We start from the raw sequence: 27663 nt of genomic DNA, 5'->3' as shown, positions 1-27663 counted from the left end.
TCTCTTACTCTGCTGAAAGAGAATTCTACTTCATTCTGAAAACAAACAAAAAACATGATGGAGGAGGTACTATTTTTCTTGTCCTTCATTGTTGAAAGATACATATTTTCCTAAAGCAGCTAGCCGAGCACACACTGTCTTCAGGTTGCTGTAGTGTATTTCCTGTGAATGTTTGGAACTAGCAACAGCCTTGAATCATTCATTCCACATTAGAAATGAGGGGTGGTGATTCACAGAGCCCATCGTTAACTGCCTCTCTGAGCTGTCAGTCATGTGGGGCCACCGTCCCGGTGCTTCTGGCTGTTGCTTCTAGCCTGAAACTTGTATTTTAGTCATTTTTATGATCTTTACCTGTAAGGAGGGGACAGGAAGGGACAGAAGTCTGTAACTACACGTTTTCTATTTTTGCTGAACTTCTAAATTTAGCCCTTGATAATAGAGCCCACAAACAGGGAGACTTTTACCTCTGACTTTAGATGAGTGACCCAGTCTCTGTGAATCTCAATTTTCTCATCTGAAAATAAGAGGCAGGATCATTAAATGAGAAATAGGTAAAACCCTTCCATTTCATATATAAAGGAAGCACCAAGGGGCCAGAGAAATAGTACAGTGAGTAAGGCATTTGCCTTGCACCCAGCCAACCCAGGATCGACCCCTGGCATCCCATACAGTCCCCCATGAGTGATTTATGAATGCAGAGCCAGGAGTAATCTCTGAGCACTACCAGGTATGACCCCAGACTCCAAATAAGACAAAGTAAGTAAGAACCAGTGTGAAAGAGCAGTTGCATGAATGAAACACATTTTCATTGATCAGTGTTTAGCTCCTTAGCTCTTTGCCTATTTCTAAGGGTAGTTAAAAGTTGTCTGTTTCTAATAATGCATACGTGTTCTCTCTTTCCTTTCAGAGTTAGCTTGAGCGATGGCAGTGACAGTGAAAGCAGTTCTGCTTCTTCATCCCTACATCATGAACCCCCACCACCCTTACTAAAAACCAACAACAACCAGGTAAACTGCTGGGTTTGCATTTCCAGGATTCTGCTGACTAGATGTGATCATTTTAACAAAGTTCTTGGTGAAAAGTTTTACCCTTTAATTTTAAACATCATTCCCTTTTAATACCAAGTAAGAATCTAGAATCTGTGACCTCAGGAATAAACTCACAGGGTAAAAGAACTTCTGCTGTCATGATGGCAAGTTCTATTGCATTCATTCATGAAATTGATACAGAAAAAGAAAATGACCTAGTGATGCCTGTTTGCTCCTTGTTCTAGACATTTTCTCCCATAATAAGTAGATGGCTTAATGAATTAGAAAGATTATGGCCTGTGGGGTTAGTAGAAAGCTTGGCTCTCTGCTTCCCTAATTTACAACAGTTTACTGGGGGCAAATTAACTTTTAACTTCTGATACTTGGTTTCCTCAACTGTAAGTAGCTATTTTAATTAATGCCTGTGTTGCTGGATATTAGGAAGATAACAATATTTTTAAAAAGCATGAGGCAGTGTCTGTACCAACTTAGCACTTGGTTGTTGGTGAATGTTTATTATTATTATTATTATTATTATTATTATTATTATTTTTGCTTTTTGGGTCTCACCCAGCGATGTATGGGGGTTACTCCTGGCTCTACACTCAGGAGTTACTCCTGGCGGTGCTCAGGGGACCATATGGGAAGCTGGGACTCAAACCCGGGTCGGCCACATGCAAGGCAAGCGCCCTACCCGCTGTGCTATCTCTCCAGCCCCTGTTTATTTTTATTTATTTATTTATTTATTTTGCTTTGGGGCTATACTTGGCAGTGCTCAGGGATTACTCCTGGCTCTGCACTAACAAATGACTACTGTCAATGCCCTTAGGTTCATGTGGGGTACCAGGGACAAATGTCCTACCTATTGAACTATCATATGAGTTCTAAATGTTTATTATTATAGGTGCTCTCTATTTGCTTACTTATTCACAAGAGAAGTATTACTTGTGACCACAGCGGGTAGGGCGTCTGCCTTGCACGCGGCCAACATGGCCGACCCGAGTTCGATTCCTCCAACCCTCTCGGAGAGCCCGGCAAGCTACCGAGAGTATTCGATATGCCAGACACAGTAACAACAAAGTCTCCAATGGAGACGTTACTGGGCCCGCTCGAGCAAATCGACGATCAACGGGAGGGCCTTTACCTTTATAAGTCATAGATAACAAAAATCTAGAAAATGATGGTTGTCATCACTGCTACAAATCAAGCTCAAGAAAAACTTTGTAATTTGACAGTCAACTCTGAATATTGTTATTTCATAAGGTCTGGACAAAACTTTGAAAGTTGTGATGCAGAGCTTTTGTTAAAAATGTGTGGCTGGGGGGCTGGAGCAATAGCACAGCGGGTAGGGCGTTTGCTTTGCATGCGGCCAACCCAGGTTCGATTCCCAGCATTCTATATGGTCCCCTGAGCACCACAAGGGGCAATTCCTGAGTGCAGAGCCAGGAGTAACCCCTGTGCATCATCAGGTGTGACCCAAAAAGAAAAAAAAAGTGTGTGGCTGGGGTTAGGATCAGTTAAATACTAAAATAAACTCCTTCCATATCATGAACTTTATAAATATTTCATTGTCCATAAGTTGATATCCCTGTTCTTTGTTTAGCTAAATTCCCTGAAATTTGTACAATAGTCAACTAAAATTACTGCATGCATTTTAACCTGAAGAAAAAGCTTGTTCTTATAATATTCTGTTTCATGGGGGTCCTGCAGTTTTAAATGGTCTTGACCTTGTATTTGTAATCTTTGCTTTTACTGGGAAAATGCTATTTTACAGCTGAAGACTTTTTTCTTTTTAGCCAAATATCTTACAATTTAACATTCAAAAGTCATCACACATAAGGTTTATCAACATCTGAAATGCTGCATTTTGAGGCTAGAGGGAAAGCATAATTGGTGTGTGCATAGGATACCCAGGTTCAATCCTCAGTGCCACATTGTGCCCAAGCTCCACTGAGAGCAACCGTTGAACTCTGAATCAGTTGTAGCCCCCAGCCCCCATGACATGGGTGGGGCCCAAAACAAACAAGATAATTCTGCATTGTTAAGAAGGAATAGAATCACTATTCTTTACCAGTTACTGTTTAGCTACTTTTCTTTGTACCACCCTATAAGTGCAAGTCCAGCCTTCCAGGCTGGCTGTTCCAGGACTTAGTACATGTATTCTTGATCCCACCTTTGTGTAGACCATATATTTCCTCCTGGCCCAGCCAACTTTCACCTCTGGCCAAGCTATTTAATACCTCTCAGCAAACATTTCAAGGTGGGTAATAAGATGAAAGGCAGAAATGCTCATGACCAATCAGTGCTGGGTGAGATAACCAGGTCAGGGGAGGGTCTTTGGTAAATTTGTGCTTTAGTCGGAGATTATAGAAAATTTTAATTTGGACCTTGACCATATCTTTATATCCACTCTAAATCTAGTTAGGCCTGATTCTGCTTCTAGTAGGTGATGTAAAATAGAGAAAAATAAAAATATTTCATGAGGCAGCAGTGTTAGGGCTGGGATCTAGGGGTGTGCACATGTATCCCTTGCTGATCTCCTTCAGCATCTTTCCCAGGACAGGTTAAAGTTATACTTACTAAATGGGTTTTTTTGTTTGTTTGTTTGTTTGTTTGGGGTGGGGGTGGGGGTCATGTCTATGTTCAGGGATCACTGCTGGCTCTACAGGCAGGAATCATTCCTGGTGATGCTTAGGGGACCATTTGGGATGTCAAGGATCAAACCGAGGTCAGCCCTATTCATTGAACTATCTCCCTGACCCCATGCTTGCTAAATGAAAGCAGCTCCAGCAAGTTCCTGTCTTGTCCTACAAACATAATAGTTATCTTTACATAATTTCTGGATGGGTAATGTGGAACCGCCCTTGGCTTGCAGAATGTTGGTCAGACATTTTTGTTTTTCAAATCAGTCTAGCAAAATAAAACAAAAGTCAATGGTGTCATCTACCAGAAGAAAGTAAAAATGCACCTTATTGAATTAAATAGCATACCACTGGTTCCCTGGCACATGTTTATTTGACAAATATAACTTCACACATGTGAATCATCAATCTGTCAGGAATATGCAGCTTCATGTTACTTTCCCCTTCTGCTGTCATAATGGGAAAGTCCATCTGCTTTCATTTTTTTAGCTAGTCTAGGGAAGGAAGTACATGTACCACAGGAGTGCTCACCACCTCAGCATGATGTGTTTCGACCTGAGAAATCAAGACAACCTTATTTGTTTGCTTGTTTTATTTTGAGGTCACAGCCAGCAGTTGCTCAGGGGCTACTCCTGGCCATACTTGGGCGATCCTGTGTTTCTAGAGATCTAACCTGGGTCTCCCATATGCAAAGCATGTGCTCCAGCTCTGGAACTATCTTCCTAACCCAAGAAGAGCTTTTTGAAATCTGGGATTATTTTCCTAACCACTCTCCTCACCTGGGTCAGGTGTGATGCTATTCCACTAAGTCAGTATTTGAGACTTCTTAGAACAAAGTCTAGACTTTCTTAGTTCTCCATGGCAATGATGTGAAATAGTTAAAAAAGAAAAATCACTTAAAAATCTAAAGTCAGGGCCAGAGTGATAGCACTGTGTGTTTGCCTTGCATGAGACAGACCCAGATTTGATCCCTGGCATCCCATATGGTCTCCCGAGCACTGCCAGGAATAATTCCTGAGTGCAGGAGCCAGGAGTAACCCCTGTGAATTGCCGGTGTGACCTAAGAAGAAAAAATCTAAAGTCATATCAGAGAGAGAGAGAGAGAGAAACAGAGAGAGACAGAGACAAAGAGAGACAGACTCTGGAATTTCATTTCAAATAAAATAGATGAAAAAAAAGTACCAGGAAGGCCTGTGAAATAGTAAGACTAAATTTCCTCCTTCCGTACCCCTTAGCTGTTCTCTGTTTGCAAAGTGATAATGATCTCTCAAATTTCTGTAAATTACTCAAGCAAAGCTAAGGTTTTTCTTTACCTTTTCTCAAATCTCCCAGTGACTAGAGAAGAGGGAAAGTGCTTAATTGAATCAAACATTTTCTAGTGTGTGTGCGCGTGTGTGTGTGTGTGTGGGGGGGGGGGGGGCGGCAAAGCTCTTGCATCGTGCCACATGTCAACAAATCAAGTCATTAACCTGGGTATTGTTTGGAGCTACTAGTGATCATTAACATGAAAGATTTACCAATGGAGAATCCATCTGCTGAATATAATTAAGTTGTCAGTCCTCTCAAAGGGGTACAGAAAAATAATAATCTTGAAATTTTCGTTTTCCAACCCTCTACTCTGATTAAGGACTGGAGAGCCGCTGGTCACAGCCTACTTTCAGAGATGGCCATGTGTATAAAGGGGGTATCATTGCAGTCTAGGGGGCTGTTTTCCCTCAGTGTCACTTAGAATAATAGTGAGTGCCAAGCCTTTTAACCAAAAATTTGTTTTGTTTTTTAGAACCTCAAACCTCCAGTAATGTGAATTTTAAACAAATGCAAAATATCTAATCTTTTTTTAGATGGGGGGGGGGGGCAGGGAGGAGAGGAGAGCCTGAAGAAGGAGGTGATCCACTGGACTCAAGTTAATATTCAGAATATCATAAATCACCTATCAGCCTGTAAGGCATGTTGAATGAAATGAAAGAGTCTATCCAGTTAAACTGGTTTGAAATAATCCCATGGAAGACAAGGTGCTATACTTGTATATTCTAGAGTTGTTTCCTTCAAGATAAGAAATGATCATAAATAACACAATTGTCTTCAGCATGGCTCAGCTCCCTCCGAATGAGGTTTTGACAAAGCTGTTTATTTTGGAGCTGGGAGAGATCAAAGCAGGAAGATTAACTGAGCCCTCTCTGGGCAGCCACTCAGTAACTTGAGGCGGATCACTGACACCCGGAGCTTTTGTTCCTGCCACTGCCGCTTCAGAAGAAAGAAACTGGGATTTCAATGTAGTTTGGCCTTCTGCGCTGTAGCACTTTCGGAATGTGTCGGGTGGGATTGGAGCACCCGAATGTTGTCTGTTTTCTGCTTTGTAAAGAAACGTGGCTGAACACGCAAAGCCTAGCTAGCAAAGTTCTGTCACACATTCGGAGACCTTGTTACTTTGACGAGGACAGAACAGGGATTTGGGGAACGGGAGCGGGAGGTGGACTCAGGATGAGGGGAAGACGATTCCGTTTTTCTAGTGCACAAACAAGGCAAGCCATCGGGCTTGTTTTCTCAATAGATTTCTGTCTGAAATCTCAGCAGATTGTCTCTGCTCGGGGCCCCAAGCTCTGTATCTGCATTGGCGAGGAGTGCCATCTACTGACCTGCTTACCGCAAATCTCACATCTCAGTTTTCCCTGGAGGTCCTTTCCAACAACAATAGAGAGGAGGAAATTCTGAGCCGTGCGGGAGATTTTGGCTTTCTTCCTGATGGAACGTGCTATTAAAAAATGGTTGCCTTACCTGTGCTATTAAGTGATTTGTGTTGCCAAAAATATTGGACTTTCAATTAGCCTGACCAATTGGATATCTGTTATCGTAACGTTAAAAAAAAATGAAGACTTAAAGGCAATTTACTTAGGAAAAACCCCATGAGAAAAACTCACTTCTTACACAAGCATTATTCTAAACTTAAAAGAAAAATAGATCTTTTTTAGAAGCATTTTAGTCTTTTTTAAATGTCATGGTTCTGTGTTCAACAAGTACAGTATTTGATGTATGAACTTTTATAATTGAATGAGAACCTGCGTGTAGCTTATTCATCCCTCATTCATCTCATTTTTTGAGGCCCCGGTGTTAAATGATAGGACTAGGGACCGAATGTCTCTGAGTATCAATCAGTGATCTTTCCGCTGCAAATCAAGAGTGGGCTGATTTGTAAAATATTCTTTGTCTTGTGGAATATGATAAACCTCTCAACAGAATTGAGATGTGTGTTTGTGTGTGTGTGTGTGTTATTGCCTAGAATGAAAAAAAAGAGCATTAGGAGTATAAGGTTTCTTAAGCAAGAGCAAGTCCTTTATTGGACATTTTCCTCCTCAAACTTATCTTCAGATTATACAACTCACTTGGTGATGAGGTTATAATGAGAAAGCAAATGACATAGCTTTGTTAGTTCACATATATTTGTGAACACTTATCAATAATTGCAGTGGTTCTCAACCATTTTAAACAAAGGACACTTAAATATTTTCTTTATGATCCTCAATTTGATCCTCAAATTTCTTTATGTTCTTCAATAAATCAACCATGTTTGTCAACTAATCATTGTTTCTTGTTTTTATTAATTAGAAACATAGATTCTCCTCATTGAAGCACATGAACTGTACCAAAACTAGTATTTATATCTACACTAAAATGGATCCAGATGAAAGAAAAGCCATTTGATATTTTTTTATAGGTAACCACATAGAAAGCAGTCCCAGCTTTGATTTGTTGGCTTGGAGGATCCCAAGTCGGAAACCGTCAGTGTACTGATGACCCTCTTCATTTTTTTAAGCTGTGTCAATTTAGGACATATGAGTAAGGCCAGCCAGGTACTAAAAAGCATATTTCAGTGTTTGTGTTATCATCTGTAACATACCCAGCCTTGGTAGCCATGCTGAAATAGCAGAATGTATAAGAAAATTTTTTGCCAGAGGGGACTATAATCCAGTATAACTCAGCTGTTGTACATATGTGTGAGAGTGTTGGCACGAGAGAGATACAGCCTTGGGAGCCTAGGTCAGGTTCCTTATCAAGTTTTATTCTGTAAGTTCTGTTGCTCTGACTCAGCATTTTAGGCACAAGTCATTTATTTACCAAGAAAAAGTAAGATTAGAAGAGACAAAAAGTGTATAGAAGTGCAATGCTACTTGGAAAGTGATGTTATTGTATGATATTTCATTCATGTCTTTGTCTTGGGAGAAGGTTAGCTGAGAAGTGCTTACAGTCAAATTTAATGATGTTCTCTTTGATCCCTAGATTCTTGAAGTGAAAAGTCCAATAAAGCAAAGCAAATCAGATAAACAAATAAAGAATGGTGAATGCGACAAGGTAGGTTTACAGTCCTTACTGTGAAGGCCTCAGCCCAGAAATACCTGTTCTATTTTGTTTCTCTTGATCACTTTTTTTTCTTTTTTGGGTCATATCCAGCAATGCACAGGAGTTACTCCTACCTCTGCACTCAGGAATTACTCCTGGCAGTGCTCAAGGGACCATATGGGGATGCTGGGAATCTAACCCAGGTCAGCCCTGTGCAAGGCAAATGCCCGACCCGCTGTACTATCGCTCCAGCCCCTCTCTTGATCATCTTTGATGGTTCTTCATTTGTTTCTCAGAAGTACCCAAGATTTTGAAATGATGAGCACTTTTTCATAGTGTCTCAGAGTTTATTCTCCAAGTTTTGATTACGTCTCAATATTTAGATTGATTTTACGCCACATTTGGCATGATCTCTGCCTTGTCCGAGGCATTTAATGTATATTGATTTGGGAGATAGTAGAATTTCGGGTAAAGGTATATAGTTGCTAACGAATCTCAGACATAGATGACCTGGGCATTTCAGTATATTTTGCACAAATGTGCATCATGTACCTGAAGTCTGACTGTGAGACCTTTTTGAGGTGAGGGGTGCATTTAGTCACCTGGTGTGGACTGGATTCATGCATGCTTTGTGAATTCAGGACCAACCCGGGTACTTGCCTTATCAGCCTTTTCCTCTGCTTTTACTGCAAATGGCTCTAGGAACATCCATATCGTAATGCTAAAAAAATGTTTCAAGAGTTTGCATATGGATAGAGACACATCTCTGCTGATTTAGATAATGATCTCTTTATTTTCACAAGACATTCTTCTGTCTGTCAGTTAATGCTATTAGCAATGTTAGCTATGAACATTGAATTTTTTATTCCCAACAAGATTCCAGCAAGTCGACTCATTCTTTTCCAGCAAAGATTCAGCAAATGAAAGAGGGAGCTATCAGATTTTTCTGTTGTTGCTAGTTTTTATCATCATCATCATCATCATCATTATTATTATTATTATGTTTGGAGAGGGGGATATTCATATCCAGTAATGCTTAGTGAGTTGCTCTTGTATAGTGATGTGCTCTGGGGTCCATGAAATGCTGGACATCAAGCATACTGAGCCTCCTATGTGCAAAACATGCATGCTGGCCCTTTGAGAAACCTCTTCGTCCTGAGAAGACTTTTTTTTTAAATTTGGCTTTTTCCATGACATTATTGGTAATGGCCATTGATATTTCTATGTACGGTCTCTTTTTCCATTTCTCTGATAAAGAGTGTCGAAGGTTGAAAACCTGAAAACAGTAAGAGACTCCTGATCGTTCCTCTTTTCATTTGTTCAATCCTTGCTGGGAAAGAAAGAATGAGTGTACTTGCTGGTATCTTGTTGGAAATAAAAAGTTTAAGAAATGGGCTTTTGAAAGATGGCACCTTCCTTATGGTATGGGTGGCTGGGAGAGAGCTTGCAGTGGCCTCGGGCACTGAGTCCCGGCACTGAGTCTGCAGCAGGGAAGGGAGGGGAGCGGAGGGGAGCAGAGTGCTGTGCACCCACCTGCTGCCTGTGCATTCCTGTGTATTTACTCTTATGTCGGGGTGGGGGGATGCTCTTCTCTTGCAGGCATACCTAGATGAACTGGTAGAGCTCCACAGAAGGTTAATGACGCTGAGGGAAAGACACATTCTGCAACAGGTGAGAGTTGTTTCATCAAACAGCCCCTTCCAGAGACCTCCAGAACTCTTTTGATTTAGGGCCAGGTGATAGAACCAGAGCCCAGACCAGCCCCCAATGGTCCGAACAGGGCTCAGGCTGCTCCAGTTATTTAAGAAAGGCACTTATTTCCAAAGCTGGTCAAATACTGTGTTGCCACCATGGAGAGCAATGCGTTTCTGGAGAGGATGTGGCTGGCATGACCCCATCTCTCCGTGGAGGCCGGAACATTGACCAAAAAGGAGAATGTAGAAGCTTTTGGGCCCAGCTACTGGTATCCAAGGAAAACAGTGATAAGAAATTCAGTCAAGTGTTGTAAACATTTTGCGATTCAATTTAGTAACCTTTTGTCTATGCTATTCCAAGGAAAATTAATACTTTCCTCATTTCTCTTATTTTGTACAGCATACATTCTATTATTAAAGGTTAGCTGTGGAAGACTTGCAGAGTAGGAAAGCTCTGTTACTACAGTTTGATGCCTTGAGATAAGAGGGTGGTTTTAGTTTTCATACAGGTACAGTATGGTGTGTTCGTTGCATTAGAAGTGGGTATTAATAACATAAGTTTCCTTTAATGCCCAGAGAGAAGGTAATATTCTAAATTCCAGGGAAATTTTGTAGATTATTTCACTGTTTAAATTTATTTATTTTTACTGTTTTCAAATGACTTGTACTTAATCTACTCCAGCTGTGTGTGGGTTAGTTTTTGTTTTTTCTTTTTCATGTTTAATGGCCACATTAATACTCTGACAGTCATATTTATGGTCACATTTATATTCTGTGTACATTTTTACTAAAACCTATAACTGCACACTCTCAGACTTGCCGAGTTTCCTGATTACCCTGATAAGCTTTTAACTCTTTCAGAGTTTCAGATTTGAAGAAAAGAGTAGACACCTAGAGTTACTTTTTGTCTTGTTTTGTTTTTTTGGGCCACACCTGGTGGTGCTCAGGGATCACTCTGGTCACATGCTCAAGGGTCACTCCTTGAAGTGCCCAAGGAGCCATGCGATGTATGGGCTTAAAGCCAGCCTCTAACACGCAGAGCACACACACTCCTGCCCATCCGAGCGATCTTTCTGACCTCAGACCTATAATTCTTAATTGGGACTAAATGACATATTTTGCATTGTCATTTAAGTGTGTAATCAGTAGGAAAGCAAGGTTCGAGTAACTTGCCCTAAGACATTTCCCAGTACTTTGATAGTCTTTCCTTCCGTTTTTCTTCTGTAGAACTGAGATATGCTCTGCCTGCCACTTAACCAATTATTTGGGCCTAATTGACCAAATGGTGGTGGTAAATCTGTTAGCTGATCCTCCCCTCCTTCTCTGGGCCACTGTGGAGCAGTTGTCCAAAATTAAAAAAAAAAAAAAGCTATTAATACCCGAGCCGAACCCAAAATGGAGAGCAGGACAGATGTCTGGGGAGGGTCGACACTTGCACAAAGGAGGCCCAGCTGATGAGTCTATTGAGGGTCTTCCCTTCTGGTGTCATTGGCATTCCCAGGTTCATGTCCTTTATTCTGACCTTTGAAAGAATGTGAGGGAAGGTGGCTGACTAGAGAATTCCATCAAAGCAGATTATTTTAGTGTTCTAGAGGGAGAGAAGGAGATCTATGAATTTTTAACCTGGCATAAAGGCACTCCAGGGTGCACAGCGTTTCACCCTAATTGCATTCCCAGGCTGGTTGAAAGCTCTCGGTCTTTGGCCTTTTGCCTTGTAATGCAGCTGAGGCTTGTGATTATGATACCATGATGCATGTCCTGTCACGGTTTACTGCTTAATTAATTCCTATTGTAAAACGTAGCACTATTGAGGACTAATGTTATCCTCCACCTTGAGATCTGCTCTTCACGGGAACACATTCCACCCCGTTTGTCTGTCCTCTGCAGGCAGAACTCAACACCTACGGAGACTTGTGGGGAGCCTGGGCTCTCACACTAGGTTATTTCCTATTAGATGCATTTTATCAAAAAACTCTGGTCTGGCAGCTTTATTTGGCTCTCTAAAAATGGTTCATCTCTTTGTTTTACTCTGGAAGCGTACAGTTCTGGCACCCATCTTGGAGAGCGCATACATGGTGTCAGGAATTGAACCTGGGTGGGCCATGTACTGAAAACTATACTGTCACTCCATTCTAATCTTGTCTCTTGTCGTTTTTCCAAAGAGTAAAGATCAGTCTTGTAGCAAGATGTCAGTACCTAGAACTGACTGAGAAGTGGGCTTTTCTCTATACTGTGCATCCCGTATTTATTTGAAGATGCAGGTTGAGTCTGTCTAACTTTTCTAGCTTTTCGACTCAGAGTCTAGATTTGCATCTGACTTAGCAAAGGAAAAAAAGCTGTGAGGAAAATCAGGACTGCTTTAAAGACAGTGAAGCAACAGAGGTAATAGCTCTTGGACTCTCAGAACCATTTTTGGGGAGATAGGGAATAAGCAGTGATTCTCTGGGAGTTTCCTCCTGACCACAAAGATGTGTCCTGCTGGAAAGGATTTCGCCCTCCAGGGAAACTGTCCTCTTGAGTCCCTTGTAGACTAGAGCCTGAAGACCACTTCTGACCCTAGAGGTTCATGGTCACTCAGTGCCCAGTGCTTCCCAGCCTAGAGCCACAGCCACACTACAGGAAGATGTAAGAGTGCGCAAACTTGGCTTGGCAAATGTAGGCAGGAGGACCTTTATAGCAGACCTTGTTGATTACTTCTCACTCCATGAAGAGGCTACTCTGGGCAGAAAGAACCCTGGTTTTTGTTTTGTTGTTTTTTGTTGTTTTTTTTTAAAATAGACACTCTAAGAAGACTGTGTCCACCGTTGTAAACAGGGTTGTGAAAAGGAGCCACTGATTTAATGAACTGATTTGCCCTGCTTAAATTTTATAAAAGTTTTAGTGGTAACAACCCCCATCCACCCCACATGCTCAGACACACACACACACACACACACACACACACACACACTGCTTTATTAAAAAAAAATCTATTACAAGTGTTTTCACAACCACCATAATCGGAGGACTGAGTTGATAAAACATGTTTTTTTCCTCCTTTCTACTCCCCACACAGCCCCAGTGTCCCTGTCCATGTCCCTTAGAAGCAGACACTGTCTTCTAGGACTTATTGCAGTTCCATGCCTTGGTGCATCAGCTGAGCTGGGGATTCCTGCAGAGAGAGACACCGTGGCATCCTTTGTGGCTAAGCAGGGTGTATTTAGGCCTTGTGACTTGTGTCACTGGAAGAAAGTCCTGTAATACAGTGTTTTTGGTCCTCTCACTACATGTTCTTTAAAAAAGAAACCGTGTTTATTTTTCCTCTGAAGTCTTTAGATGAGGACACCAAGACATGCTCTCATAATTCAAAGTACTAATTCCATTTCCTTATGCAAATAGCTCCGCGTTTCTGCTTTCAGGGTGTTCTGCATTTATCTTGATGTGCTCTTAGAGGTTCTCATAAAATCGCAGGGCTCCTTAATTAGATTGATCAGATTCTTTCTTATCTTGGTGTGTTTGTGGCTGCAGGCAAGGTGGGGTTTGCTGGTTGTGCAGGAAGTAGAAGGACTATGATTGAAGTCCTGGAAACCAACAAGTTATTATAATGATGTGATGTGAAAAGGCCTGAACTTCCTAGTGGGCAATTGTATAATTATGCTTTAAAATCAAGTGGCTTTTTTTTCTCAGAGATATTTTTATTATTCTGTTTTCTGTTTATTGTTAAGTAATAAGTGAGGCATGAAACATTGAGACAGAAAGCTATTTTTTTTAAGCATGGTATGAGGGTCCATCGTTTTAAAGAGAAAACCTAGACTTGTACTTTTCACCCCATTGTGGTTTTAGCTTGTTATCCAACTACTTTTCTTTTCCCTCCCTCTTCTCCCAGTTTTCTTGCTCTCTCCCTGCAAACTTCTGTTGTTATTTTTTTTTCAAACTTTGAGTTGGTCTGTTCTGAATTTTAGTTTGTAGTATTTACTATTTCCTTTGTTTTAATGCTAATGAAATGGCAAGGATGGCTGGAGACAAAACCACTGGGTCTGATCATTTGTTCCCATAGAGTTTTCTCTGACATAATTAAGTTTATATTTAAATAGTAATTAAATCATGTTTAACTGATATTTGTAGCAATTTACAGGCTATAAGGAAGCTTCGTGGACTGCATCTTATTTGATGCACTGCACTGCTGAGAAGGGGAGTGGGGAGTGTGCCCACGTGGCCTGAACCCCATTTTACAGATGAAAGACTGAGAAGTTAGAACATTCAGTCCAGTGAACAGGGTTGGCAAGAGGAGTCTCTTTGAAATAATTGTCATTTGCTGCCATTGTACAAGTTGAAAGACTATTTGTTTCTCTTGGAAATATACTCATTTTCACAAAGTCTGTAGTATTTCTACACGATAAGAAAAACAAGAGTGCTTTCTAGACATTATTACTAATTCAATCAATAGTAAATGTATCATGAGCACATGCTCGCCTTGAAAGGTCTGTGTGCAATCATAGAATTTTGCTTACATCTGTATATATGTAACTGTAGGAGGCTAACTTATCCGAAGCTCTGTGATTATGAACTAATCAAGTAAGTGACAGTGGATCTTTTTGTATATTTCAGTATTTATGAGAAAATCTTGCTCATGAATTATATCAAGAAATAATTCTTTTAGAGAGGTCTTTCAAATAGTGCCTAAGGCATGGGGCCATTCCTGGTCACAGTCAACACAGTTGTGTGGTAGTGTAATGATTCCTTGTTCTGGCCCAGTGATGCAGCACTGCATGGGTGCAACAATCCCGGGGACACCAGGCATTGCTGAGGATGAAAGTCAGGGTGTCTGCAGGCAAGGCCTGAGCTGTGTAATCTTTCGGGCTATCTCCTTTACCCTCTTGTTCAATTCTACTTACATGTTGTACTTTTAATTACAACTGGGAAAACTCCTATCCCCTTAGTAATCTCTTCAGCACTGAGTCCAGTGTTTAAGGCAGTGACACTCCCTCTCCCACTCTAGGGTTCTAGAGGCTGGGAGGTAAGTCTTCCATAGGCAATGTAGTGGCTTGAAAGAAACCATGCTGAGAACATCCCTTTGCCTTCCTGATCTGCCATCTTTCATACCTCGCAACCATCTTCATGAAGGGAAAATAGCTGCTGCATTTCCAAAAGACATCTTCATTCCAGACCAGAGCCAGGGCACAGGGCAGAAGGCACTTGCCCATTGTGGGTGGTGCTCTTTTCAAAACATTTCCAGGCTTCTAACCAGTCGGTTGTATGGAGTGGTATCTGCCAAGTACTTTAACTGGGCACGATGCCACACTCTGAAAATAAAGCTTCTGTTAGTAAGGAGAGGGGCTAAGTGGACATTAGAGAGGCTGTTTGCTGTGTCTGTCATGGTTTTGCCATGGGAGTAACTAGCTTGATTATTAAACTCATAGTTTATCTGAAAAAAAAAAAAACACTTACAAAGGTTGAATAAGGCCATAACAGCCAACCCAGAGTTGTGCAATTAATTGGATTGGGGCTCGATGTGTCTTTTATGTTCCCGTGGAAGTCAAATACAGGAGGAATGGGAAACACATTTTCTATTGCAAGTCACTGACCCAGAGTGAATAGTTCACAAATTTACTCTTTTTTTTTTCTTTTAAGAAAACCAATTGTAAAAGAGAAGGTCAAAAGTTTCCATGCTGCTGTTTTCAACGTAAAATTAACTCATCTAAAACTTCATTTAAGAAATAAAATGTTGAATAATTACACTTTTAGAAAAAGATTATTAGAATAAAATCTCAGAAATGAGTTATAGAAAGGGAATAATTGAGGCGAGAGAAAGAATTGAACACTGAGTTGTATTTGTATTCTCCAATGCTCATTTTGCTTTTTCCCCTGCAAATCTTGCAAAAATCACCCTCTTCCTCTGCCAGGTCAATTTGCCCCAGCAGACATGCTTTTTTTTTCTTTTTTCTTTTTTTCAAATAAGTTTTTGAGCCACACCTCACTGTGCTCAGGGTTTATTCCTAGCTCTGTGTTCATGGAACATACCTGACAGGGCTCAGTGGACTATATATAGTGCTGGGGATCGAACACAGGTCAGCCTTATGCAAGGCGAATGCCTTACTTATGTGTGGTACTTTCTGCTCCCCCAGTGTACACACATTCTTAATTAAGGGGCCTAAGGAAGTGCTGAAACCCAAACTGGGTCGAAGCCTTGGAATGGTAAAAGAATTTACCAGGAGCAAGACAGTTTAGGTAGAGCAGAGTGAGTTCATTGAAAGAAGGTTCACTGCAAAGACTGACGGAGTGGAGGCCTCTAAAGAGAGAAACGTGTCTAACTTACTCAGGGGACACTTTACCTGGGCTGCTTCAGGAGGGAAACTTCTGCTTTCTCCTAGGAGGGGGCAAGCAGGAACCATGAACCCAATTTCAGGGTAAAAGTAAATTATATAAAAAATATTCTAAGGCAAATCACACAGAAAAGATTTTTAAAAATTCTTTTTATGTAATTAGGATAAACTGAAATGTCCTGAGCCAATCATATAAAGATAATTAAATATTTTTTTTGCCCATTTGTGAAGGGAGTCGTGTGGTCAGTTCTAGAAATTTGGGTGCAAAGGCATAGAATGTATGTGTTACTGGGACAAACTGATAAGGCAGGGTTGCCTAGGCCAGTTCTAGGAACTGTGGGCAGAATGGAGTAATGTTGGGGCCCCTACAACTTCCTGGGAACAGCTGCTTATTTTAGCAGGAGTGGCTCAGTCTGTCAGGCCTTTGATATGGGAACTTAATCTGGACATCTTTTTAGGGGACTTTTGATAGATTACTTAAAATACACACTACAATTCAGTGCATAAGCACTTGCCTTGCATGGCAGACCTGGGTTCCATCCCCATACGCTTTATGGTTCCCTGACTCCCAGGGTGATCCTTGAGCACAGAGACAGGAGTAATCTCTGAGTACGGCTGGGTGTGACCCCCAAACAAAATCAAACAAAAGAATCCGCATTACCTAGGGATGATCTTCACTTCTAGTAAAATTATTAGTAAAATGAGAATGGAACATTGACCAACATCACTCTTACTACTAAAACTTCAGAAGCATGTTCCTTAGAACCAGGGAAAGAACCATGCCTCTGTCCCCAGTTTTGTTTATCATATTTTTGAAAGTTATAATACAGTAAGAAAGGAGGTCTAACTATTCCCAAAAGACAACTAGAAGCTTGCTTTCTTTTCCTAGATAATGCTTACCACTGAGTATTCAAGGGTGAGTAGAATGAGAAGTAGGAAAAATGCTTTTTAAAATTTAAAGTTTTACAAAAATCTCCAATGAGATGAACAAAGTGATTGTAGCCAGTACCCAAATTAAACAATATAATAGTTCCTAAAGGTAAAGGTAAAGGCCCTCCCGTTGATCGTCGATTTGCTCGAGCGGGCCCAGTAACGTCTCCATTGGAGACTTTGTTGTTACTGTGTCTGGCATATCGAATACTCTCGGTAGCTTGCCGGGCTCTCCGAGAGGGGCGGAGGAATCGAACTCGGGTCGGCCATGTTGGCCGCTTGGAAGGCGAATGCCCTACCCGCTGTGCTATCGCTCCAGCCCGAGTTCGATTCCTCCGCCCCTCTCGGAGAGCCCGGCAAGCTACCGAGAGTATTCGATATGCCAGACACAGTAACAACAAAGTCTCCAATGGAGACGTTACTGGGCCCGCTCGAGCAAATAATAGTTCCTATGCCCCAAGTTTTCCTTTAGTCCATTTTCCAGTGATTGTCCATGATCTACAGGGGATCATAAATAATTTTTTTCTCTTCCTTTTTTTAGTGTATTTTTCATTTTGGGTACAATATCCAGCAATACTCTGGGAACAAAGGGGGACTGGGGTGCATGTTCTTACTGGCAAAGTTCCCAAGTTTCTGCCTTGTGGGCATCTCCTTGACCCTTTCCTATGTTTCTTTTAGGATTCTTTGATTTCTAAATTTTCAACAATAAGGTAATCAGAAAGGAGAGTTGAATGCATATTTATGCAACCTGTGTGCATATTTATGCATAGAACTGTATACCTTTTTTTTTAAAAAAAAAAAAACCTTTATTATTGCTAGGAATTCCCTTCTGTCTCTAAAGGGGTAATCACTTTTTAAAGGAATCTTGGTATGCTACTAACCCAGGGATATGACTGTGAGACAAAGCAGAAAAATTTTTACCGCTCTAGGTTAGTATAGGCTATTGACTTGAAAGCAGGACTTCCATGAATGACAAAAACTGGCTGTCTGCTCTCTTTGATAACATTCTTTGACTTAATAAATTCACTAAGAGATAGTTAGCTCACACTCAACCCACCCCACCCCCACTTAGAATAGGAGCTTTTGGTCTCCAAATGAAAATATTATACACTTAGGATAATATATTGGGCTGGAGCAATAGCACAGCGGTAGGGCGTTTGCCTTACAAGCGGCCAGCATGGCTGACCCGAGTTCGATTCCTCCGCCCCTCTCGGAGAGCCCGGCAAGCTACCGAGAGTATTCGATATGTCAAACACAGTAACAACAAAGTCTCCAATGGAGACGTTACTGGGCCCGCTTGAGAATAATATACATAATATTTTGACCTCCTTCAGTTGTCTCTGTCTTTTGATGTCTGTTGCCTATTGCCCAAACTTAACTTTCTTTGCTCTTTTAGATTGTGAACCTTATAGAAGAAACTGGACACTTTCATATCACAAACACAACATTTGATTTTGACCTTTGCTCGCTGGACAAAACCACAGTTCGTAAACTACAGAGTTACCTGGAAACATCTGGAACATCCTGAGGATACAACAACTGGATGCATCAAAAAACTATTGTTTTGGTGGTTTGGTTTTTGTTTTTTTTTTTGGTTGTGATTTTTTTATTTGTTTATATGAAAACACTCAATGATGCAACCAAAAGGGAAAAAAATAAAAATCGAACAACTTTCAGCTTTATTTTTCTTTAAAGCCAGTCATCATCTCTTGATAAAGGAGAGGTTAAGCAAACCAGCCTCAGTGGACCACTCTTCTCTCCAAGGAAATCCCCGGGAAGAGTTAGCCTGGATAGCCTTGAAAACAAACAAATCAAACACAACACAAGAAAACTTAAAGAATGTGTATGGTATCATGTATCTCTCTGTGGTGGTTCATTCCACAGGACGAATGCATATTCAACACACTGCCTTATTACATAACTGATCTATTTATTGTCGCATACAGATATTCTAAAGTCGTTGAGGGAATGACCCCACAAGACATTATAAATACTTGGTCCCGTGGATGCTCTTTCAATGCAGCGCCCTTGCCATCCCAAGCCCAATGACCTTACTCGTATACCGTGCCACTCTCCACCAACTTTTTCCAAGTCCTTTAACTTGTTGCAGTCTCTGTATTTTCCACCTTTTGTTTTTCCAACTTCCAGGACACAAATTCTCAACTGGGGGGACCAAATAGCCGCCCTGATTTTCTTCTTTGTGATCTTTTTATTGAAAGTTGGGGCCCACAACTTGGCTGTATCCATATAATGATCTTGGACCATGGTAGAAAATGCACCAAATAGGATCATACGAATTGCTGTCTAGCCTTAGTCAATAAACCTGTAGGACTTTGAAACAAGTGTACCTGTAAATGTCCTGCATCCATATTGTTGAGCTGTCGTCACATTTCAATTCTTGTGTCTGTTTTATGGTTATACTAGATAAACATGGAAGAAAAGGCATTCCACAGGATCCTTATTTTTCAAAAAAGGAATTCTGGTTCTGTTTTCTAAAGAAATGTTGTAGAAATTCTTTACTTGGGCCTATTTATTAGTAAGAGTTTCAGCTTTCTCTGGCTGTCAGTGTTTTATTATTCATCTTTACCATAAAACCTGGAATGAGAGATTTCTGTTTATTCACATATGATCCTCATGGACATTTTTTTATATTTGGAAAGTTTTAATCTTTCTTTGAGGAAAAATTCTTGGTTATTCTGCCATAACAGATTATGTATTAACTTGTAGATTCAGTGATTTCAATACCTGCTTAGTCCCTTGCTTATGTTTCCAGAAGGATTTCTTGTATTGGTGAAAATAAAGATGGTTTGGGGAGGGAGATTTTTGTTCTTGATGTACCCTGTTTTGAAATTAGAAATCTGTCCTGTGGCATGCAAAAGAAAGCAAATTATTTTTAAAAGAAAAAAAAACAACCAAAGTACTTTTGGTGTCATTATTCCATCCTCTCCATAAATGGAGAAATACAAAGTGGGAACAGCAGCTCATCTTCCAAGTTTTTGCTAGGAACTCAACGGAAAAGAAAAGAAATGAAGAAATACTTCTGGATCCAAAGGTTCATTCACTGGATCAGCCTTAAGAAAGTCTCTATGTGTGCTAATAGACCAGTATCTCCCTTGTTTATTCTCATGCCAGATGCTGTCTTTTCATACAGAGATTAACTAGTGTCTGTACAGAAAATGGTCTTTCCAGACCCATTCTTTTGGGTAGTAATGTAAATGCAGACTGAAATGAAGTTTTTTCTGCATTTTAAAAAGGGGATTTTTTTAACATTGTTTCTTTCTATCCAAAGACGCTATTTTTTCCTTTAACAGAATTATAATACAGCCATGCTCCGTGTAAATTACTTCTCTGAAGTGTCCTTGCTGAGGACAACTGTACTTTTTCAATAATGTTATGACTCTTGATGATTGGCATGAACCGTACTTGAAGCATTTGTTGTGTAGTCCACTGCTAAATGTTTAATTACAAAGAGTATTTCTGAATCATTTTGGACATTAAGTGACTGATGAATTGTGTGGTTTTAGTTGTGTTTTGTTATTAACTCTACAGGTGAAAGGGGAGGGCAATGCTTGTATGGAATTATTTGCAAAATTTAAAAATCTTTTAAAACTTCTAACTGCTAATTCACATATTCTAATTAAGCCAGAAGTGTATGTGGTTTAACTAAAATGTCTGTGTAGTTTAGCTAGGAATGTACATATGTTATTTGGGCCATTTTATTTTTGTAATAAGTTGTGTGGCAAAAACTATGATATGGCAATGTAAAGATTCTTTTATTCCTTAGGTTACTAACCAAGAAACTGTAAGACATAGAAATGATCAAGCAAGGAAGAATAATGCAGAAGAGACACCTATTGCAATGATGAACTTTAGACCTAAAATTTAGGAACTAAAAAAGAAGGTATCTTTAGAATATCTCAGAATTTAAGTCTGTAAATTGATAACAGAATTCAGGAAAACATCATCCTGCTACTCATCAAGACAGCAAGACATGCGTTTTTCATGAAATTTCAGTAGAGTAAAAGTTATATCATGACTTTAGACATCATACTCTTTCTCTCATCCAATTTTTAACCACAGAAATAACAAATTCCCTTTTGATTAATTTCAAATAGTTAAACCTGAAAGTAGCTCATACAGATCTGTCACCTTTATATACACTCACTTTTGAAACCTGTTGAAAAATATTTAGGCACATGTATATCCTACTAGTGACTTTGATTTTTAAGCACAAAGGATAAATGGCAGGGTTTAATTTCTTTGGTATATGAATATAATATTTCAAATAAAATGAATTGGATGAGTGTGCCTCTGATTTGAGCCCACCAGAGTATGATAAGCTTTCCTTAAAATTTCCCCCAATAATTTGAGGGGCTGAAATGTTTGTACAGAACTTTTCTTTTTCCTTCTAAATTAGCTTTTACCTCTAGTTTTGCAGCAATATATATATATATGAGAGGGGATGTTTCTAGCAGGATATAGCGGTCAAGTTAATATGAATGTACACAGTTATATCATGTTTTCATCATAATCCACTGCTCTGTGTAAACAAATGTGTATGTCTATATATGCTTGCATATTATGTCAAAATAGAAACACAGTAAAACTGGAGATCAGGAGACACAAATGCTAGAAGACAAAAATTGAATATTTTAAGCATGTTTAAATTGCTTAGAAAATCTCTAATCTGAACATCTACCCACCTTTTTGTGGAAAGAGCCAATAAAATTGGTTATCTTTCACTAAAGTTTTTTCCCAGCAGAAAAAGGTTTTGCTCATATCTTTTGCGAATCCACCTTACAAAGTCCATATAGGTCTGCAACATCCCAAGTATGGTTTCAAGCCCCACACATATTAACAGGTTTTCATACTTGTTCAAGAGAGATGTGACTCTTACATATTTTAACTCTACCTATGTAATGGAGTTGGATGTTTAGTGTTGGAACTGTTCAGTGTTTGTGTTTGGTGGCTTGTGTTCATTTTTCTCACCGTGGAAGTGATCAGCGCTGAAGTAGCTTGCTGTATGCTTATTGCTTTCCACCTTTAGCGTTTTGTATACAAATGCATACACATTCATACATTATAATCTTGCTTTGAACTGTTGCTCTAAATTCATGACTATGATAAAGACTACTACAGCTGCTTAGTTTAGTCTTGGGCTGGAAGTCTACATCTTTGGACCTCTTTTGCTTTGTATGATGCTTTTTATGGTAGGCACTACCATCCCTGAATATTACTTGTAAAGATGCATCAAAGTCAATATAAAAGGAAGACAAAGCCACCACTGTCTGTAAACTGTAAATATGTATTTTGGCGCTTGTACTCCAGTATTCTGAAAATAGTTATGATGGAAATGCTGACAGATCCTTTATGGTGGCCAGAGCTACCATGCAGTGCAAAAATAAATTAAGTAAAAAATGTATTCTTGAGATTAACAATGCAAGGCCAATACGTTTTATAAATCTGTCAGTATCTTTTTTAAATGGAGTGTGTATGTGTAGTTCTGTTGAAAGATACACTGTGTATGTATGTGTAGATACTACTATGTGAACTGCAAGGCATTCGTAAGATGTATTTCCCGTCTCGAAAACACATGTTGAAATGTAAGTACAGATTGACAGAAATAGGTGTTTTACTTAAATTTATATCTAATCTATTGTGGTTCCGTTTTCTTTACAATATATAGTCTTACTGATTTGTTAAGAGTCATTTCACCAAAGTGTGGCTTTGCTTTAATAGAGGAAAAAAATGAGCTCCTAGCTTTTCTGAAACAGTGAGGTTGACCATAATGAAGAAAGATGGAGAGACCAGAGCCACTGGGCACACAGTCTTCACCTCATTTTCCTTTGAATGCCTAGCACAGTTTTCCGTCTAAAAACCAGTGAGTTCTACAGAAATTGGACATAAAATTATTTGGCATATGATTGGGATGAACCGGTGACTTAATGCATGAGATTTTTTTCCTCTCCTTTCCTCTCTCCCACCCATTCCTCTGGAAGGTTCTGTTCATAAGCTGTACTCTCTCACTAGACAGGGACAGTTTGACAACGGGCCGGCATTCACATTAGTGGCCAAAAAATGCTCTTTGATTGAGAAGGAGAAAAATTAGTGTAAAATAGAAAACATTCATTTTTAATTTGGCAGCTAACCAAGGCTTTGAAGGTAAAGCTTATAGTTAGTAGTAAAGAGACTTAAATTGAATTTGAGAAACTCGACTATCTCCAGGCTGACTGATCCCTGTGGAAATGATAGTGGGTCATCTTCTATCTTATCAACTGAAAACTGATTTTAAGTGTGAAAGCATCAGTTCCAGATGAGCTTGACTGGCTGTTAAGCTTTCTAATGACCACCCTCATATTGAACTAATCTTTACCCTTGTTTCAGCACAGATAGGCATTTGTTTATTTTAAAATAATGACCTTGCATTTTCTCCAGCATAGAGAAAGTCATGGTGGGTATCGTAGGCCTATTGGGGGCAGTTAGCATGTTATCTCAAATGCCCTCACGTCGGAAGTATACTGAGCCAGATTTCCTTTGTATATTTGCTCCACCATCCCTCCGAATCCTGTTCCCAGTTGGGTATGCAAGGTGCCTGGAGAGAAATGGCAGTTCAGCTGAGCCCTGATCTCTCTGATTAATTCAGGGACATAGCATCTTACGCTGTGGTCTTGTTTGTTCTGACTCTTGGAGAAACTAATTGTTATATTGGTTTCTTTGCCCTAAATTCCACTGAAAAAGAACATTTCATATACCTTTGCTGTTTCAATTTGTCTGCTTTCTCTGCCAGCTAATAGTATCCACACCTTATATGTTCCCCTTCTTCACAGACATTGCCAGTCTTTTCAAAAGCTATAAAAAATAAGCTTAGCCTGTTGGCCTTGATTTCCTCTTAATTAAATAAGCATAGCCAATATGATTTCTCCAAGTATTGGAGAAGTATACACATTGGAAAATATTAAGTATAACTGAATGCTATAGCTGCTAAATTGCACCAAAAGTTGGTCTGCAACTGAACGGGAGGTCCCTGCGTCCATTTAATAACTCAGGGCACTGAGCAATCAGCAGTGGCCCTAGGAGTGGTGAGAGAGGGTGGGTAAGAGCAAAGCTTTTTGCTCATTTTCCCCTCATAATCATGTCTTCTACCACACGCAGCCCCACCATGGAGTTCTGAAGTTTCAAAGGGTAGAAAAGGATAAATCCAAGCCATTAAAAGAAAATAATCAAAGCTATTGAAAAGATAAAACAAATGAGTTGCACTAAAAGGGCCGTCTGTGCAAGTAATAAGGTTGAAATACTGATACTGATTTCCTCGCTGAACAGCATTCCTCACACATGTGGTTTGTGTATCCGTGTCTGGGTGGGTGGTCTGGTGAGAAGTGCTAAATGCAGCAAGATGGCTTAGTTTTTGAACAGGGAGGGAAGCTTGGGGACAGGCTCAGCCTGTGGCATCTATAGCCCCAGCAATATAAAGAGGCTTTCCTTTCGCTTTGTTTGGGAGGGAACATTTTTTTTTTAAACTCAGCTTCTTCATTTAAATATGAGTCTCTCTTCTTCACAAATTCAATCAAAGACCATGGAGGGCTTCTCTGTGTGATTTTTCTTTTTTTCTTTTAGAAAGCATCTCCTTGTCCCTCATCCCAGCCCAAGGGGGTGGGGGTGGCGGGGGGGGGTGTGTGCGGTGTATGACATCAAATGTAATAATTCTCCGTTCGCTCTAATTTATTCCTTGGGTGCTAGGCAACTATAAACATCTCTTCTGAACATGAGGCTGTTCTAATAATACTTCAGTCTAGATAGGACAGCAAAGAGTATAAATTAAAGCTACATATTATAAATATAGTCCATAAACAAAAGTCAAAGAAGATGGACTCCCCCAAAGGCACAATTATACTAATGAAAATACCAGATGAAGTTCACTCAGTTCAGGGGAGATTTGTTAAGGGAAAATTCTCAGAAAATATGGTGCCCATCAATGGCATTTGTTTGAAATGTTGCACCAAAAGTCTGGGAGCTACTCCTGTTTGGTACTTTGGGGTCACTCCTGTGGAACTCAGGAGAGCATGTGGTAGTGGGGATGATACACAGGTGTCCATAGGCAGAGCATGAACCTTAGCCTATAGAGTCAGCTCTCCTGCACTCATCAGTAACTTGATAGACACGAATCATTACCCACTCTTCTCTGAAGAAGGGTTGTTTCATCAATATTCTTCAGAAACAGGAGAAGTGGCATTATTGTCCTCCACCATCAAGTGGGAGAGAAATCATTATTTTCTAAATTATATTTCTTTGTTTACATATTTATTGTCTTCTCCGTTGGCATATAAACCCCACGAGGACAAAGATTTAATCCTGTTTACCAGTGACTGCAGTATCTAGAGTAATCTAGGATGTACTGATATTTATTGAACAAAAACATAGCTTTATTTTTTGATAGTTGTCATTTAATGTGTTGGGATTTCATGAGAAAAAGAATTTTTGTTTAAATGTTCTAAAATATGGCTGCCCAGGATATGACCCTCTTGGAAATTGATGACAAATTATTATATTAAATCTTTGGAGAGCCATATTTGGGTGGGGGGGGCTGTGGGGATTTGGGGGACCACACCCTCTAGTGCTCATGGTCTTCTCTCAGATCTACTCTGGAGTTGCTCCTGTCTGTGCTCAGGGATTGAACTGGGGTCTGCCACATGGAAGGTAAACTCCTTGACCCTATATTCTCTCTCTAGCCCCAGGGCCATTTGTTGTAACAATGAGCTTGTTTAAAATTTAACACGTTTTCCAAATTTTATTGAGTTTTATTAAATTTTATTAAATAGTTAAACTAGATGCTAATATATGTTTTTCACATTTCCTGGATTTTATCTTTTTTTTTCTATATTCTTTAAATTTTACTGCACAAATTGGACATTGCAGGTTCAGGGAACAACAAGGCAATTGTTATCTCCAGAAGCAGTTTTTTGGGTTAGATGACCTTATTGGTCAACTGGAACAGACCTGAGAATGAAATGAGACACTAAGAATGATCTCAGGACAACATCATAAACCAGAGCTGACAAAGTGGGACAAACTGGAACCTGTGGTCATCTTATTTCCAAGGAACATACTTTGGCACATAACTGACAACATGCTGTGATTTCTCTGTCACTTAGGTATGTGTACAATAAAGAGGGCTTGGTTGGATTTTTTGAATGGTAGAAGTGGAACATCTCCTTCATGATAAATGAAGGCTGAGTCCTTTAGATCTAGGGTTTAAGGAATATTTTCAGTGTTCATGAGCTTTGGAGAATTGAAGTGGTTCCTGTGCTACTCCTCCACTTTCTATGTGATGGCCTGCCATTTGAATAGATGACCGGCTGGTGCTGATAACTAGTCTTTTCACCAATATGCACTAAGAGAATCTATTCCATACACTGGTTCCCTGACACCATTCCTAGAAGAGATTGCACTGAAACATTCGAATGCTTTTCCACCCAGGATCCCTTATGCCTGTATTAGCAGAGCTACCTGCTCATCGCCAACTGCTGTGTCACTTTGTCTGTTGCTGCTGTTTCCGGGGATGGGTCCCCCTCATCCCCACGCACACCCTGCACTGCTAGGGCTGTTCGGGAGGGAGGTTCCCTCACCATCGGGGCATGTTTTGAAATTTTGCTGCTCTCCATTCTTTCCAGGTCCTGCTACTTAATATCCTTGATTATTTCAGTGGTTCCGAGTTGCACAGCATAATTACTAGCAGAAGGAGGTGGAAAAACATTCAGAAAGTGTTGAATGAATGAATGGCTATAAACCTCTTGACTTCCAAATGGTTGCTCCATTGATGTCATGCTCTGCTTCCTTTTTCCCTAAGATCACATCTCTTATTCTGTTCTCTCTTTCTGTCTCTCTGTCTCTCTCTCTGTCTCTGTCTCTGTCTCTCTCTTTCTCTCTCTCCAAGTTCGTATGGTAGCATGACAAAAATCACAACACCAGAGTCAGAAAATCTTGGTTTTGGATACCAGACCTGTCATTCCTAGATCTGTCACCTTAAGCCATTCCGACCTTTGCTTTTCTTTAATTTGTGAGTTGAGATTAGCTATGAATCTCTGTTTTAAGGTAACTGTTAAAGATTAGGTGTTTCTAAAACACTTAGCACACTGGGCCTGCTTAGTGGTAGAGTGTTCAGATCCTGTGTTTTAAATTTTATTATGTTATTAGAGTCAGTTGCTGGTAAAGAGTGTTCTATTCTCTTGCTGCTGAAGAATTTTTCTATCCCCCAAAACTGCCTTGGGTTTGGTCTTGAGTATCTTTGTTTCAAGTCCATGGCTGGTAGCACTCAGGGCTACTTACAGCTCAGTCCTTGGGGATTGTTTGTGGTGGTGCTGGAGGAACAGGCAGTGCCAGACATCAAACTGGGCCTCCTGCAGGGAAAGCGTACCCTCAACCCATTGAGGTGTCTTGCTGGCCTCAAGTTTTCTTGAACTGAATCATCAGCCAGTTTTGTACATGATGCTATTAGCCTTAGTAACTGGCCACCCTCCTGTGTATACTCTTGCAGGACAGTCCAAATAACTGCTACTTACAGAGCTGATTTCAACCCATAGAAAGGCAAGGAATCTGTGGTAAAACATCCAGTGAAGTCATTCAGGTTTCTTCTTTCTGACCTGGGTCCAGATCACGTAAAGAACACCTTTCCATTGAATAGTCTCACTTGCTTCAAGGTAATAATGCTGGTGTGAAGCGGAAGGGAGAGATTCAA

At 40.1% G+C, this 27663-nt stretch overlaps 1 protein-coding gene across 2 annotated transcripts in view; it reads left to right on the top strand.

Annotated features, from left to right (window-relative positions):
• MLLT3 (MLLT3 super elongation complex subunit) overlaps positions 1-22626 on the top strand; it is a 325185-nt gene extending 302559 nt beyond the window's left edge. For both annotated transcript variants that reach the window (XM_056117039.1, XM_056117040.1), the window contains exons 8-11: positions 908-1007; positions 7946-8017; positions 9605-9676; positions 18328-22626. In XM_056117039.1, coding sequence (XP_055973014.1) covers positions 908-1007; positions 7946-8017; positions 9605-9676; positions 18328-18459 — 376 coding nt within the window. In that variant the 3' untranslated portion in view covers positions 18460-22626. The remainder of the gene's footprint in view (positions 1-907; positions 1008-7945; positions 8018-9604; positions 9677-18327) is intronic.
• The last annotated feature ends 5037 nt before the right edge of the window (positions 22627-27663 follow it).

Source organism: Sorex fumeus, unplaced genomic scaffold, assembly GCF_029834395.1.
Source record: "Sorex fumeus unplaced genomic scaffold, SorFum_2.1 ptg000034l, whole genome shotgun sequence".
Lineage (NCBI taxonomy): Eukaryota > Metazoa > Chordata > Mammalia > Eulipotyphla > Soricidae > Sorex > Sorex fumeus.
Note: the sequence above shows the minus strand (reverse complement) of the source record. Positions and strands in the feature narration are given on the sequence as shown.